The 15,558-nt window shown below is 52.3% G+C and overlaps 1 protein-coding gene across 1 annotated transcript; it reads right to left on the reverse strand.

The window, feature by feature from the left end:
• Positions 1–2,154: 2,154 nt before the first annotated feature.
• RBPJL (recombination signal binding protein for immunoglobulin kappa J region like) lies at positions 2,155–14,846 on the reverse strand. The gene is made up of 12 exons (XM_054391720.1): positions 14,723–14,846; positions 14,598–14,676; positions 8,256–8,381; positions 6,542–6,612; positions 6,244–6,359; positions 5,245–5,419; positions 4,746–4,883; positions 4,117–4,226; positions 3,880–4,020; positions 3,174–3,329; positions 2,843–2,946; positions 2,155–2,428 (listed from the first exon to the last, which is right to left on the reverse strand). The coding sequence occupies exons 1-12, from the start codon at positions 14,844–14,846 to the stop codon at positions 2,155–2,157; spliced, it is 1,614 nt and encodes a 537-aa protein (XP_054247695.1).
• Between the last annotated feature and the right edge of the window lie 712 nt (positions 14,847–15,558).

A 15,558-nucleotide genomic window follows, 5' to 3' on the forward strand; every position in this document is an offset into this window, starting at 1 on the left:
GGGACCTGCTGTGAAAAGCACATTAAATGCAGCCCTGGCTGGCTGGGGGAAGGCAGGAGCCCCACAGGCCCTTGCCCACCACCTCTCCTCTTTCCCCATGTGGCTTGAATTACTGTGGCCATTTGCTTAATCCGTCAGGCTTCAAGAATGAGCCTCTCAGAGCTTTCTTGGCCTCTCCAGCCAAGCACTGCACCATAAGCATAACAAGGCAGGCTTGTTCCAAGCCCTTGAAGTCAACCAGCAGTGCTGCTCCTGCCCTTTGGGACCAGGCTGCTACTAAATATAGCCAAGGGTGCTTTCCATTCATAAAATGTGAGTTATGCTCTGGCCTCTAAGAGAGCCCACGGGCTCCAGACACTGCTGTGTGAAGTAGGGGTAGAAACTGAAATGCCTGGCTCCATCCTTTCACTGCTCTCCAGCTCTTCCCTAAGGAGGTGGCAGGAGGAAGTGTTTGTGGAGGTGTATATGGGTGATACTGCCTTCAGGGCTGGATGAAAGATTTTCTCACATCTCATTCTCAGTCGCATTAGGGCAGGGGAGGGTAAGCATGGGCTAGTGGGGTGGCCCCAGCAGCTGCTGCACAAGAAAAGCCTCTACTGCCCCCATCACCTCTATAAGGTGCTCAAGCACGGCCTGGAAGGGTAAGGTACTGTACCACTGCTCCCAACACCTGGTTAGCACATTGGGACCTGCCTTGTGCTCGAGGGACTTGCTGCCTTTTGAAACTCCCTGTGGATCTTCACGTGGCTACCCTTCCTCTGCCCTCCATCCCTGTCTTCTACCAGCCCTTGGCTGTTGGCAGTCTCCTGACTTTTTCCCTCCTGCAGATGCAGTTCCAGATGCACACAGACATGCCTGTCAGCAGCTTTTCTCTTTCCATTAGGTTCCTGTTTTGTGGAAGAAGGAAATTCATATCCAGGTGGAGTTTAGGAAGGTGCTGTGCCCAGAAAACCTTGGGTAAGGACCATGGAAACCCAAGGTCCTGTGCTCCTGTGGGAGCCAGGGCCATGCAGAAGCTGTAGAAGGAAGAGATTAAGACACCAGACATCATTGTGCACCTCCATGCTGGGTGGCATGAAGCTGTTGGTCCTTTCCAGCCCTGAGTTCAGAATCCAGCACTGCAGTGTGGCAGGGGATGTGTGGCAGGGCTGAGGACAGGATGCACACTGGGGTTGTTGGTCCATGCAGGGCTGGCATCTGAAACATGCTGGATCACACAAAACCCACAGGTAAGCTGAGTGATGAGCCAGGGATGCCTGTGTGCTCCTGGGGTGCTGCAGGTTGTGGGCACCATGCCTCCCTGCTCCCCTGCCCGCTGCTGCCCAGTTCAGTGTGGGTTAAACACCTCTGTGGGTTTGGCAGCTGGGTGGTTTCAAAACCCAGCTCAGCACTGCCAAACCAGCAGGTTTCCAGGTACACCGTGGGCCTTTTGATGCCATGGAGATCTGAAGACCCACTCTGCGTAACGCCTGGGGCTGGTCCCAGAAACCTGGCTTCTTTTTATGGCCTCTTCAGATCAGCAGTTTCCTGCTGATGCCAACACTGCAGTTTCTGTGTGGATAAGGGTGTAAAACAACAGAGCTCACACACCAGCCAGGAAGGGCTGGGTTGCACACTGAAGTTTGTTTCTCTCTCTTTTTTCCCTTTTCCTTTTGAAATAACCCCGTTTGGGCCTCCAGTAAAAACCCAAAACATCTGTGCCTGGGTATTTGGCTGCTGGAAGTCAGCTCCTCATTACTTAAAAGCAAAGAGGCGATGCAGGGATTCCTGGTATGCATCAATAACACTTAAGGCCACATTTATGCATCATCCCTTTGCTTTCTTTGAATATATGGACTGAGGATGTCAAGGGAGCTGTGATGCTCTGTGCCAGCACAGCAGGTAAATTGTGAAGGGTAGTAAAGAGCAATTGAATCAGTGAAGAGTTCTTCAAGCCTGATTTATTGATGCTCTCATGTAAGATCTCAGTAGGGTGAGATGCTGCCATGAAGAGATAAGTCAGCAAATCACAATAATGTGGTGGGCATTTGAGGTGTGGAGAGAACCCTGTGGCAGGGCCACCTTGAGCCTTGGATAGGGAACCCCAGCAGGACTCAGGGCTGCTTCCCTTCTCCAGGGCCAGCAGTGAGACCAAGATTCTGCTTGCCCCGCTTGTTAGCTCTGCATGAAGAGGTGGAAGTTGGTCCTGGTGAATTCCTGATGGATGCTATCAAGTAATTTGTCTGAGTCCTGAGGAACATCTGCGAGGACCTGCTGTCCTGGGATGAAGCTCTGCTCTGGGGTGTAGGTGAATGTGAATGAGCTGGAGTAGATGAGGCCATCATCCCTGATCAGCAGGAGTGGGACTGTGATGGGGTATCGCAGCCACCTCCAGTCACTCCCGAAGGCAGAGACATCAGGGACAACACACATAAGGGACTTGGGGCTCCTGGGAACAGTGCAGGAGAGGAAAATGCTTATTAACCAAGGAGAGTCCCTCACAGCAGTGGCTGGCAGTGAGTGCCAGCATGTCTCCTCCAGCCTGGAGCTCAGCATGAAGCCTCTGGCTGGTTTCTCCTCTCTGGTTCCTCTCTGCCAGGTTTGCTTGGTGGTTTGCAGCCCCCTGAGGTCCCTGTTGTTCCATGCCTACCATTATCCCCAGACTGTATGGGGCAGGGAGCAGGCACCAGCCAGACTCACCACTGCCTTTCCCTGCAATGCCTGTGCTTGGTCCTGTGGAATGGGCAGTGCAGGTGTCCCAGTCCCCAAGGTCAGCAGCCACATCCCTACCAGAGCTGCCCAGCACAGCCCAAACCAGCTGCCATTCCCTGTCTGCTCCCTGTCCCCACTCCAGCCGTGTTACCTGTACATCGTCTCTGCTTCCACATCTCCAAACCAGACCTTGAGGTGTGTGTGGAAATACTCCCCTTGCACCTCCAGCATGGCCACATCCCCGCCGCCTGTGAGCTGTGCCAGGCAGAGAGCAGGGCAGTGTGTTACGTGGTAGGATGAGCATTCTCCCATAGGATGCTCTCCCTGTGCATCCTGTTCCCACCACAGCACTCCAGACCCGACAATTCCCACAGCATCCCAAAACCAGGAGGCACTGAGTGTGGGTGCAAGGGCTCAGAAGCTATGATGGAGGCAGGTGACAGAGAGGTAAGAGTGTGGCCTGTGGCAGGTGCTGAGCCTACCTGCAGGGCAGTGATGAGTGGAACAGGGCTGACAGGCTGGTGGATGCAGGCCAGGCTCTCGCTGAAGGTGTACTCCACTGTCTCGGTGCCGATGATGGTCCAGCAAGAACCATCGTTCAGCAGCTCCCGGTTGGCTTCCTTTGGGCAAGGAGATGCCTGTGGAGAGAGTGACAGCTCCAAGCATGCTGCAGTGGGGATAGCAGATGACCAGGGCCAGGATGCCTGGCTTCTGCCCCCAGTGTCTTAGTTCCAGCAAGTGACAGCTTTGCTCAGTGTAGACTGGTTTGGGTTGGAAGGGACCTTTAAAGGTCATCTAGTCGATGACCATGCAGTCAGCAGGGACACCTGCAGGTTGCTCAGAGCCCCAAACAAGCTGACCTGGAATGGTTCCAAGGATGGGGCATCCACCACCTCTCTGGGCAACCTGGGCCAGTGTCTAACCGTTCTCAGTGTAAAAAATGTCTTCCTTTTATCTAGGCTAAATAAGGATTGTGATGCCTTTGAAAAGACCTTGGTGCCAATGTCCCCACTGCAGCAGGCAAGCTGGAGGCAGATGGCTTTGCAGTAATTCCGACCTTGCTTTGGATGGCTTTGCTGGAAACCCCTTCCTGGTGACATGTTCCCCTACTAGTAGCAGCACAGAGGGACCTGGAGAGAGGATTGAGAGCCCCCCTGGGGTCCTCGCCCCCTTCTTGTGCTGCTGTACCTGGAACTGGATCACTTTCTCCGTGGAGAGACACAGGTACATGCGATCGCTGCCCTGGAACTGGAAGGCACACTTGTGGAGCTGGGAGATGGGCTCGTCCACGTCCAGCATGGCATACTGCTTCGTCACCTTCCGGATGATCTGCAGGGCGGCAGCGGCATCCCGGCATGGTCCCTGTTGCTCAGAGCACAGAGGGGCCAAGTCCATGTGCCCACTAGCTGCAGGGTAGAGGCTTACCAGGGGAGGCAGGGTGATGCCGGTGGCGGTGCAGACGAGCTGCACCACGGAGCCGTAGCGGATGTACCCTTCCCGCAGTGGGAACTCGCTCCGGGCGCAGTGCTCGTCGGCTTTCGGGAAGGAGAGAGGCAGAGTCACCGCTCCGAGCCGCCGGGGAGCAGCTCAGCCTGGACCATCTTGCTTTGCACAGGTCTGGCTGTGCTCCTGGTGCTTTCTTACTGGATTCTCTGGTTGGAGTTACCACTGCTCTCTGGGAGCCCGGCACGGACAGCAGGACAGGGACATCACTGGAGGCAACCTGGGCAGGATGCTGCCGGGGTTTGGACTCTTCCAGGCAAGTTACTTGCTTGGATTTGTGGACCTTCAGATCAGTACAGCTCTTACTGCCCTGGTCACATCCCGTGTGCCCTCACGGAATGTGCTAGCCCTCAAAGCTAATGGGAAACTGCTGTCAGCTCCAGAGATATACTAGGTATGCCAGGCAGAGATGAGACCTGAACCAGGTTCCTGCATCACCAGGCTAATTCCCACCCCTTTCACCCCCTAGAAATGGCTTTGCAGGAGAGCCAGAGCTGGAGACTGGCAGCCCTGGGCATGACCAATATCAGTGGCCCTGCAAAGGTCCTTACCCAGGTGCAGGGTGAAGGCTGCCCACTGTCTGGCACTGGCGATGAAGGCTCCCCCCTCCACAGAGAGGTAGCGGGTGCTGACGGTCTGGGAGCGCAGGCGGTTGAAGAGGGAGACTTTGGAGCCTGAGGAGATGCAGACTGTGGGGAGAGGTGACTGTGTTAGTGCTTGCCAGGTCCATGTGTAGCTGGAAATACAGATTTTGCCAAACCAAGGGAGGACAAGTCCTGGTTCCTGGTGTAACCAGCCTGGCAAGAGCCCTCTGCAGCTGCCTTTATGCAGGTGAAGCCCATGGTGTGGGGAGCACATTGGCATTAGGGTGAACATGTTGTGGTGGCTGAACTGTTTGGAAATCAGACATCAGTATGTCCAGATCCATCCTCTTTTAGGGGTGCCTGTGGTCCGGTCTGGACCACTCTGGCACCAAGCTGTGAGCACTCAGAGCATCCCACCCTGGGCTCACACCCACCCTCCTTCATGCAGAGCCATCCCCATACGCACGGTCTGTGTTCTTCAGTGACTGTTTCTTCTGGGAGGGCTTGGAGATGACCTTGATCAGCTTGCTGTGAAAGGTGCCTATCTCCTGCCCGTTGGTGAAGAAGAGCTTCAGGACCAGGCGGAAATGCTTGCGCTTGTCCGCATCCGAGATGTACAGCGCCTTGGCACAGCTGAAGCCCTGCCAAGAGCAGAGGAGGGCTATTGGCAGCTCCAGCCCAGCCCTGCCAGCCTTCCTCACCCTCCTCATCCACCTCACAACGACATAATAGTGCCCTTTCAAAGAGCCCTGGGTTCATTTAAAGGGAGAAATGACCATGTTATTACAGGTGGAATGAAGAGCTGGGGATCAGCAGAGGCTTTATTTACACTGAGGGCAGAGAATTCTTCATGGAAATGAATGTTCACATGTGATTTATCCCACAGAACATGAGAAATCACCCTGGGTTTATGGCTTCCCCACCATCCTGGCCAATTCAGTGTGCCTCAGACAAAGGCTCTTTTTGTGAGGTTTCTGGCCTGATGCAGACCTCGAACTCTTCGGGGACCCCAGATAATGCTTTTTCTGCTCTTTTTTTCCTCCCCTATCAAAATGTGCCAGAGCTCTGCAGAAGCTCTTGAACTTCAAGATCAGTCAAAGTTTTTTTCTGAGCTGTTCATCTGCAAATGAAAGGCTGGGCTTTTGTTTTGTGCCCCTCAGCAGCGCTGTTCATTGGGAGAAGGTACTGGGGCTGAGGGAGTGGTGCAGATTTTGGCAGCTTGCCTGCCTCAGGGCTGTCAACCTGAAAAGACGGTGCCAAAGAGAGACAAGGCTCTTTGCAAGGCTGAGAACCCTGCCTGGCTCAGCTGCCACACGTGCCACAACGGGGTGATGCAGCAGGAGCGGAGAGCAGGAGGGACCACGGCATCCCAAGGAAAGGACGGATGTGACATCCCAGGGTGTGGATATCTCAGCCCAGCCCCTTCATGAGCAAGGTTCCCAGCCCAGGGAGCAGTGATCTTTACCTTTGCATCTGGCTGCTCCTCAAAGCTGAGCTTCTGGGTCTCCATCAGGCTGCTGCCCATGCTGTCCAGCCCCATGTATCCGCACACCCGGAAACCTGCCTCTCCCAGGTCTCTGGCTGGAGAGATAGGGAGAAGCACCCTTCAAGCCCCTACACAGGCATCTGGACCTCTGGGGGCTCAGTCTCAAGGGGGAAAGAAGAATTTGGTGGGGGAAAAGATAAACTGGGTCATGCTCCCCTTGGCAGAGGTGGAAAGCAGCTTTGAGAAGAGAGCTCCAGGGATGCTGCCCAGCTCTTACTTTTTATCTGCTCCTGTTTCAATTTCCATCCTGGCCCACTCAGGTAAACACAAGGTGGAGGGCAGAAAAACCTGCAGAGACAAGAGAATATTCTCTTACTGCACTTCAGCATCCAGAAAAGGTCCTGTATGCTGATGGGATGACTGCACTGAGAGTGGAGAACTTCAGTGAGGCTCATTGGTGCCCAGAGCAGCCCTTGCCCTGGAAGATACGTGGTGCTGCAGAGAAGGGCTGGAGACCTCCCAGCTTGGGAGCATGGGCACAGCTTGCCCAGAGAGGTGGTGTGTGTCCCATCCCTGGAACTGTTCAAGGATAGGGCTTTGGTCAGCCTCATTCAGTGGAAGATGTCCCTGCCCATGGAAGTGGTCTTGGAACAAGATGATCTTTAAGGTCTGTTCCAAACTAAACCACTCTATGATTCTATGATCTATTGGTGCTGCTGATGGCCACCAGCTCACTGGCCCTGAGATAGCCCCAGGAGGGAAGGACAGGGCATCTCAGCTCTCCCTGACCTGAGCCAAGGCAGGATTGGGGCCCTGCCTCTGCCTGCCTGCCGTCTGGGAGTTTCAGCAGGTCGAGAACAGAGTTTGCATTCACAGCCAGATTCAGAGCCCAATGCAAATAAATCTATAGCCCAGGTTTTAGAAACCTACTTTCCTGTGTTTTGTTTGGGTTTCCACTGTCCTTGCACTTACGTGAATGGTGCAAATTCATCCCCTCCTCACACTGGGTAAAGCACAAGCAGAGAAAACACCAATGCAGAGGTTGGATATTTCACAGCCCTAAGGTCCTGGGTTGGGGTTTATTTAAACAAGTCATCCACAGCATGGGCTCCTGCCTCCTATCATAAAGAGAAACAGCACTGGCATCTGAGCAGGAGAAAGAGGCTGTCCCAAAGGCTCAGCCATCTGAGGGTTTTGCTGCAGGCTGGGAGACCCCATCCCAAAATAAACCTTTACCTATGGTCCAGCAGCTACTGCCAGGAGGCTGGACACAATGGGGACTTTGCAAGCACAGCCAGCCTAGCCTAGGGCTGTCTCCTGGGGTGGCTGGGATCTGGGTGGATTATGCCCTAGAGGTAGGGCTGGTCACCTCACAGCTGCTCCACACTCAGTAATAAGGGAGGATTATTTATATCACAAGGATTAATGAAGGATTAATTATATTACAGTGCCACATTCTGACACCACTGCCCTGAGGCAGTTATTTAGGAGATGGAAGCCAGAACCTCAAGGTGGTTTTGCAATAAGGGAAGGATTTTCAAAAATAGCAGCTTTTGGAGGCTGTGGGCACTGCTGGTAATGCCCCAGCTCCTGATGGGGCTGTTCAGATGTTAACACAAGATTTCTTGAGCACTTAAACACCAACCTTTCCTCTTCATCTTCAGCATTTCATTCTTGGGGGTTAAGAATTGAAGGGTATCTTTCCTTCTTTAACTTCATCTTTCTGCTCTCCAGTACTTCATGGCAGAAACCCAAGCATTAGGAATGCCTAAATGGGATGGATGCTTAAGGTGGGTCTTAAAGTCTTTGTTTGGTTCATGAAGAACTAAATGCTGGGTTGGGAGGCAAAGAAGTCATGAGTGGATGGAGAAGGAATATGTTAAATTATTTGCTTCACCAGCTTAGATCAAAGAAGTCTTACAAGGCTGAGCTCAAGCTTTAGGCAGCCAGGTTTGGAAGTGGCTGTTGGAGAAGCTGGGACTATCTCCTACCTTTTTTCATTGCCGTATGACTTCTGGGCGACTTTGGCATGCAGTATCAGCACCGTCTGGTCTGCTGGCAGCTGCAGGTACCTTCGCACGCTGTCTCGAAGCAGGTTGGTTTGATACGGGTTAGACCTACAAGACAGAGGTCCCCCAGCACTGGAACACAAGGACTGGGCTCCAACCTTGCCCTACCAGCCCTGCACTGAGGATGGAGCCTAGAGCTCATTCCATGTCCAGCCTGACAGGGTGGGGAAGGAGGGAAGACTTTCCCAACAGAAATCACTGGAGCTCTGAGATCATCTCAGCTGCTGCAACACCAGGCCTGGTATCAAAACATGAGTCTGGAGAACTGAGGAACTGCTTCATCGCTTTGCCCTTAAACACACACAGGCCATTATCTTTACAGCTCTGAGATGTGCATTTCTAAGAGTCCCAGTCCCCTAGGATGGAGGCACTGCTCTGAGTATTAATTTGTTTTCTCCCTGAAGTATTTGCTGCTGTTTGGCTTTTGGGTGATTTGGGGAACACTGGTGCTGAGCCATAAGTGCAGCTGTCGTGAGAGGAGGAGCTCTGGCTTCTGCAAGGGCTGTTGGGTGGAAATAGCTGTGTTTTTCTCTGAGACCTAGGAATTGGATGGCTTTGATGATTCTTTCTGCTCTATTAACTAGAAGGAGTTCCCAAGCAGCAAGCGTTTGACTGCTAAGTTAGTAGGTTGGGCGTTAATCGGCTGGACAGAGATGAGGTGAGTCCAAGCCTGAGGTGCCAGCTGGGACATGTGTACAAGAACAGGGGATGAGAGGAAGTAGAGACACCAGGAAAGAGCAGTCAGGGACTGTGGACATGTCTGGGGGATTGCTCAGAGGACAGGTAAGGATAGGGGGCAGCAGCCACGGCCACCCAGGGGAAATTTTGCAAGAGGTATGCAGTGGAGCATCACCATTAAACCATGGCTTCCTCTAAAATGGGCTAGAAATGGATAACAGTTGAGGGTATAAATGATCAGATGTATGCCAAACAACCCAAGGCAGGCTAGGGTGAGTTCTTGCTGGGCTCAGAGGCCACAGCAGGCAACCAGTGAGAGACGCAGCAAGCAATCATCCCAAGGAGCCTTTAACAACAGTTTATCAGCCACTCTTGCTCTTCCTAGTGCCAAACGTGTTTTAAAGAGGCTGTGCCCTTAACAGCTTCAAGGATCCATGTTACGATTAGCCTTAAATATATATCCCTTCACTTCCAATTTTCCCATGTTGTGGATGGAGTTGATGTTCTCCTGCTTGTGTGTGGAAGACAAACACATCTCCTATAGTAGCAAGCATTCACTCAGTGTCTCCTCTGATTATTTCCGGGGGACCTGACACTCTGAGCTCCACAGATGTTCCCATCACTGCTGTGTTCATTTATTAGATGGGTGACATGATCTCCTGAATCCTTGTTCTCACTTCTTTACCCTAGCCCTGTTAGCCAGACCACTAGCCAGCATAAATCAGCAGAGCTCTCCCAGAGCTGGTGCCACTGTCACCCACAGCATTAGCTGCTGCTGTGTGCCAGGGAAATGGAAGCTTTATGGCCATGACAAGCCCATTCCTGACTGCAGAGCGTGAGATCCGCTCCCCATGGCAGCCCCAGTGCTACTGCCAGCACATGGTCTGGGCTCAGCCACTGCTCATGCATCTCATGGCAGTGCAGAAGGAGATCCTTTGCCAAACAGACTCTCGGGTCACCCTTAACAGCTCCTGTGCCAAGCTGGTCTGTTCCCTCCAACCCTCCATCAAAAGGCTGCAAAATCCCTTCTCAAGCACTCTGAAGATGAACTTTATCAACTAGTATGCCACCAGTGTCCACTCCAAGGTGAATTACTTAGTCTTGCTGAAAAGCTTCTCTCCAGCCTTTCTATCTACTGAACAGTTTATACCCTAGCACAGCCAAAGAGATCCCATAAGTTATTTAATCTTTTTCCATAATGGCACTGTGCAGCTGTCTGACTCTGTTGCCAAGCAATAGTGTGAGCTCAGCTTTGAGCCTCCTTTGCTGTTTTTCCCTTCATCTAAAAGCACCATTTGGGATTCTCTCTGCAGAAGTTTGTTTGGGTTTTCTTTTTGTTTGTTTGTTTTTGGGTTTGGTTTTGGTTTTTTTTCCCTCTTTGTTGTTCTTTCACAGAACTGATTGTGCTCAGGATCAGTGTGGGAATAGATTGAGGAAAAGGCTGTACACGGGCCTGAGCCAGGATATTTTATTACACTTATGCCACACAGTGAAAAGTGTAAACCTTGCTGTTCAGTGGCATTTCTCCTTTGGCTGAAACAATGGGCACAGAGCAGGGGAGGACCAGACTGGAGTGTGAATTTTTTCCTGGTGAGTCTCATAATTCAGTATTCAAAAGGAGGAGCATAGATTTGTGCCTGCGTCCCACACTCCATCCCTGTTAGTTTCACCCACCAGCAATGACGTGCCCACTGGCACACATCTGTGTGGTGTGGGGTCTGCCTGGGCAGCACTAATCCCTGCTGGGCTGCTGAGGAAGCCTCTCCATTAAGCCATTGGTAGAGTAAGGAACAGGATGGTACTGAGGCCAGGCAGCAGCAGGGAGTGTTCAGGAGCAAATTGCCAAGGCTTGAGGATGAAGACGTGTGCTGACAGCGTGGCCAGCAGCAACGCCTGCTCCACACAGCCTCCCCTTGCACCGGCTCAGGGCAGGGCTGGGCTTGTGCCAGTACCTCTGCTCCCTCCCATCCATACCTAATACCAGGGGCACGTGAGCTCCTGCCTGGGGCTCACTAAAGAGCCTTCTGGAATGATCATCCACATGCTCTTTACTGCTTAAAGTGGGAATGTGCGTGCCAAAAGCAGGTAAACAGATAACAGTTCTTCAGGTTTGATGTCTAACTAGAACCTTGGTTTTCTTTTCTTTGTCTGTTGTCTACAGCCATTGCCTTCCAAATTTGGGGACTAAATTGTTTTGGTGATGCACTTCGGAACAGTGCTTGCCATTCTGCCCACCAAGGCGACCACCCAGCATCCTTCATCTGGTTTATATTTGCCTTCAGAGAGTCAAAGAGGTATTGCCAAAGCAGCTCAATATACCCACTTGGCTCCTTCTGGCACCGACAGGCTCAGGGTTACAGGGAATTATTCACTGCTTCTGACATTTATTCTATTAAATGATTCCAGTGCTCTGGCTGTGGTGCAGTGTTAGTTCAGTGTCATGTTAGCAGCACAGCACGGGCTGGCCTCTCACAGCTCACACTAAAAGCGTCCTTTTCAGAGCCTGAGGTTGGGGCTGGGCCTCACCTGCTCTTGCACACAGTTGGGCATTATGTGGGAGCAGGGGGGAGCCAAGGGAGAACCCCCCACTTTTCTCCTACACTGATGTCTGTGAGCCTTTCTCCTTCCCTGCTCAGCCTGGCATCACTCACTACCATGGCTTCGCCCTCACTTTAGGTGCCTCAGGAGAGGGTGTTAGCATGCTTTGAGGCGCATCTCTGGGATGGCTCTGTCCTGGTGTTGGAGGTGGGAGAGGCCCAGGGTACCCATGTGGGTATTTGCAAGCCCTGACCATGTGCTCTTCACGGGAGACATACAGCTGGAACATCTGTGACCAGCAGATTGAGGGAAGTTGTTTTGCCCCTCTACTTGACTTTAGTGAGACTCCACATGCAGTGTTTGGTCCAGCTTAAAGATGTCCCTGCTGACTGCAAGGAGCTTGGACTAGACTAGACCTTGCCTTCCCAGCAGTGAGCGTGGGGAGCATCACTCAGTGCTTTGTCCTGCCTGTAGCCAGGAAGTACACTGAGGAACCTGGTCTAGTAGGAGATGTCCCTGCCCATGGCAGGGGGTTTGAACTAGATCATCTTTAAGGTCCCTTTTAACTCAAGCTATTCTGTAATTTTCTCCTTCCTTGGTGCTGGTGGGTCAGGCAGGGCTGTACATCACCAGCTCCCTCCTACCACAGTTTGCTGCATTGCATCTTCCTTCTCGGGCTGCCACCCCTGACCACTCTGCTGTAGGCACAGGTCCCGCCTGTGTCACACATGTGACATGTGTGGGCCATGTATCCCTGTAATGTGGGATGTATCCTTGTCCTAACATCACCTCCTGCTCTGGAAGGGCAGATCAAGCTGGGGAGTTCTACCACACCTATATGTTGAACCCTTGGGCAACTGCTGACCAGAAAAAGCACTTGATGGGCACTGGGAGGAGCAATTTGTCTTCTGCACTGCTTGCCTCACAGTTCACTGACATTCACCAGCTCAGAGAAAAGAATCCACTTTTCTTTTGTCTGCTGGGAATGAAAGTACCTTATTTAGGAGATAAAACACAATCCCAGCAGCTCTTGTTTAGAACTGGATCTTCAAGTCAACTCTTTATGCAAGAACTTTAACAGATGGTAACAGTGTCCACAAGTGCAGGTAGGACTGAGTTCAGGTACAGAGATTTAGTTTGCTAGGTTTTCCCCCCCAAAGGAGCTGCCATTTGCCTTGCTCAGGAGATGGCTGCCCTGCAGCTCGCTGGAGACATGCTGCCACAGAGGGCAATTGTTCCTCCCTCAGCTTGGGGAAACGAAACAGCCTAATAAAAAATATCCCTTTTAGAGGTCTGGGTTGTGTTTTGCACAGGGCAGGGGAGAAAACGCCTGCAGGGCTTGTGGGCATGGAGTCAATGCAAGGTTTATGCAAAAGGAAAAGCCATTAGAAGTCACAGAAATGAGAAGCCGGCAGTTTCTGGCTTCCCTCATTTTTCAATACCTCCTTTAATCCAGACCAACCCAACCCACAAGCCCTCATCTATCCATGGGTATTTATAAATCCTATATTTTCCTCACTGCACACACAAGTCAGATTCAACCTTTTCTGGGTTTGGGGGTTTTATTGACCACACCAACAGAAAACACCAGCCAAGACCAGGAGGCACAAACCCCCTGACATATGAAGGGCACTTGGGGGCCAGCTGGAGTGGGCACCCTAGGCATGTTCCTGCTTCCCCTGCACTTGCCCCAGCAGCACCATCACCCTCCAAAGGCCCATGTTTGATAATGCAATACTGACTTGTCTGCTAGAAAATTCAGACAATGTGGGTGATTCACTGTGGTTTCCTTTCTCTGCCCTCATGTAGCTGCTGATGTTAGTACACAGGGGAAGGCAAGTGCTTTTGAAGCACTAGACCATAGTCCTGGAAAGCACTAAAGGTGGTTCCTACCACCACGAGATTGATGCAAGTGCTGAGAAAAGGTGGAGGGGTGGTAAGGTGTTTACCAGGGTGTCTGAGAAGTGGGGTTTAGACTAGGTAGAAGGAAGGATTTTTTTGCACTGAGAGTGGTGAGACACTGGTCTTGGTTGCCCAGAAAGGTGGTAGATGCCCCATCCCTGGGCCAGGTTGGGTGGGGCTCTAAACAACCTGCTCTAGTTATCCCTGCTGACTTCAGAAAGGTTTAACTTTAAGGTTTGACTAGATGACCCTATGATCTCCATCGCCACAACTGGCTGCATGAGTTGACCTTGCTGGAAGCTCAGCTTGAGACTCTACATCCCTCATACCTCTGCTCTGCAGTTTCCTAGTTCAAACCCACCTCCCCACGCTGCAGCTGCTACTTGCAGAGATCTCTAAACTCCCAGGACGCTGCAGCTCAAACAGATGGACTCTCTTTTTCCCAGGATGTTCTGAGTTTATGGGGCTTTCAGGTGTACTCCTACAGCAATAAGAAGATGAAAGGAGAAAAAAAGGAGGAAAAAAAGAGAAGAAAATAAAAGAAAATAAAGGGAAGTGAAAAGGAGAAGGGGGGTAAAATAAAAAGCTAAATAAAGAAAATAATTTCCTTTTGGAAAAATAAAAAATATGGGGGAAAGGAAATAAAAAAGGAAAAAAGAAAATGAGAAAAAAAGGAAAACAAAAAAAGGGGGACATAATAAAACAATTTAAAAATAAGAAAAGAAAATAAAAAAGAAAATAAAAGGAAAAAAAAAGAAAAGAAAAAAGAAAAGAAAAAAAGAAAAACAGCACACCAGCACAACATCAAGCCAGTCCCTGGCCGGTGAGCTCCTGGCGGGGAAGGGCATGTCCAGCCCGGTGCCGGGTTCACTCTCCACCTGCGGGACACCTGCACGGACCGGACGCTCGGAGCCGGAGGAGGCGGGACCCTACGGACACCGCCGAACCACCCCCGACTCCCAGCTTCATCCTCCAGCGCTGCTCCGGGGCCGGGCCGGGGCGCGGCGGCTGTTCCCGCCCCTCCGTTCCCCCCTCCCGCTCCCCCCGCACCGTTAAATGCTGCGCCGGGGGCCCACTGCCTCCCAGCGTTGCTGCCGCCGCGCCCCGCACCTAGCGACTCTGCGCACCGGTTCGCGCCCGCCCTACCTGGCCCAGCACCGCGGTGGGGAGCGGCTCCGCGGCCGGCCCGGGTGAGTGAGGGGCTCCGCGGGTCCTACCGCCGGCCCTGCGTGAAGGGAAAGGAGAGGAACGGGGTGAAGGGAGCGCTGAGCCTGGTCCCGATCCCGATCCCGATCCCGGTCCTGGTCCGCAGAGCCCGGCAGTGCCGCCCGAGTGGGCAGCCTCCGGGAGAATTTTCTGCGAGGCGCGGTTGGCAGAGAGGGAGGGAGCGATCATGGGCGCGAAGAGCTGAAAGCACAGCTTGGGGTGGGTGAGGGAAGAGCCTTTGACATGGGTTTTATTTCGGAAAGCTGGAGCCCTCCCAAAGCTCCCCATCCATATGCCCTTGTCCCTCTGCCCCGGTGCCAGCAATTGCCCCCCTGGGCGCAGTGGGCTGGACTTGGAGATACGTTTTGGTGGGGCAGTAGGAGGACATTGTACCTGGTCTGTTTGTCAGTGCTCTGCGGAGACTGTAAACTCTTCCCCACTGCTGGGTGGCACGGCTTTCCTGCTTGTTCACCTTTTGCCCACCTTTTGTGCAGGTTCCTGCTTATTCACTCACGGATCTCTTTTACCAAGGAACAATAAGCCCTGGGACACCTGGGTGAGGCTGCAGACTGATAGGAGATTGAGATCCTGCAAAAGATATACCCAGGAGTGCACCCTGGGTTTGTCCTGTGCCATCTCTGCAAGACCGGGAATTTGGGTCTGTGTGTACTCATAAATATCTTTGCACAAGCAATCCCCCACCTTTGGCTCCTCATTCCAACTGTTTCAGCTGGGAAAACCAGCTTTGGGCACCATTGATCCAAGCAGTTACGTGGGAAAACTTGTTTAGAAAATCAGATTATTGTGTGCTCTTTGTATTTGTGCTGACATGCAGTCTCCCAGGTATGCGGAGCTGAGCAGGTACCTGATGTGGTGGTGTGTGCTGTGCTGGGGTGTCCCA

This window comes from Indicator indicator, chromosome 24, assembly GCF_027791375.1.
Source record: "Indicator indicator isolate 239-I01 chromosome 24, UM_Iind_1.1, whole genome shotgun sequence".
In the NCBI taxonomy this organism is placed as follows: Eukaryota; Metazoa; Chordata; class Aves; order Piciformes; family Indicatoridae; genus Indicator; species Indicator indicator.

What these genes read in the sequence shown, in the direction of transcription:
- RBPJL (XM_054391720.1), bottom strand. Translation starts at nt 14,846, where the DNA reads ATGATCGCTCCCTCCCTCTCTGCCAACCGCGCCTCGCAGAAAATTCTC. An exon ending in GAAACAGGAGCAGATAAAAA is followed by an intron (nt 6,360 to 6,541) that starts GTAAGAGCTGGG and finishes CTATCTCTCCAG; the next exon opens with CCAGAGACCTGGGAGAGGCA. An exon ending in CACTCATCACTGCCCTGCAG is followed by an intron (nt 2,947 to 3,173) that starts GTAGGCTCAGCA and finishes TGCCTGGCACAG; the next exon opens with CTCACAGGCGGCGGGGATGT.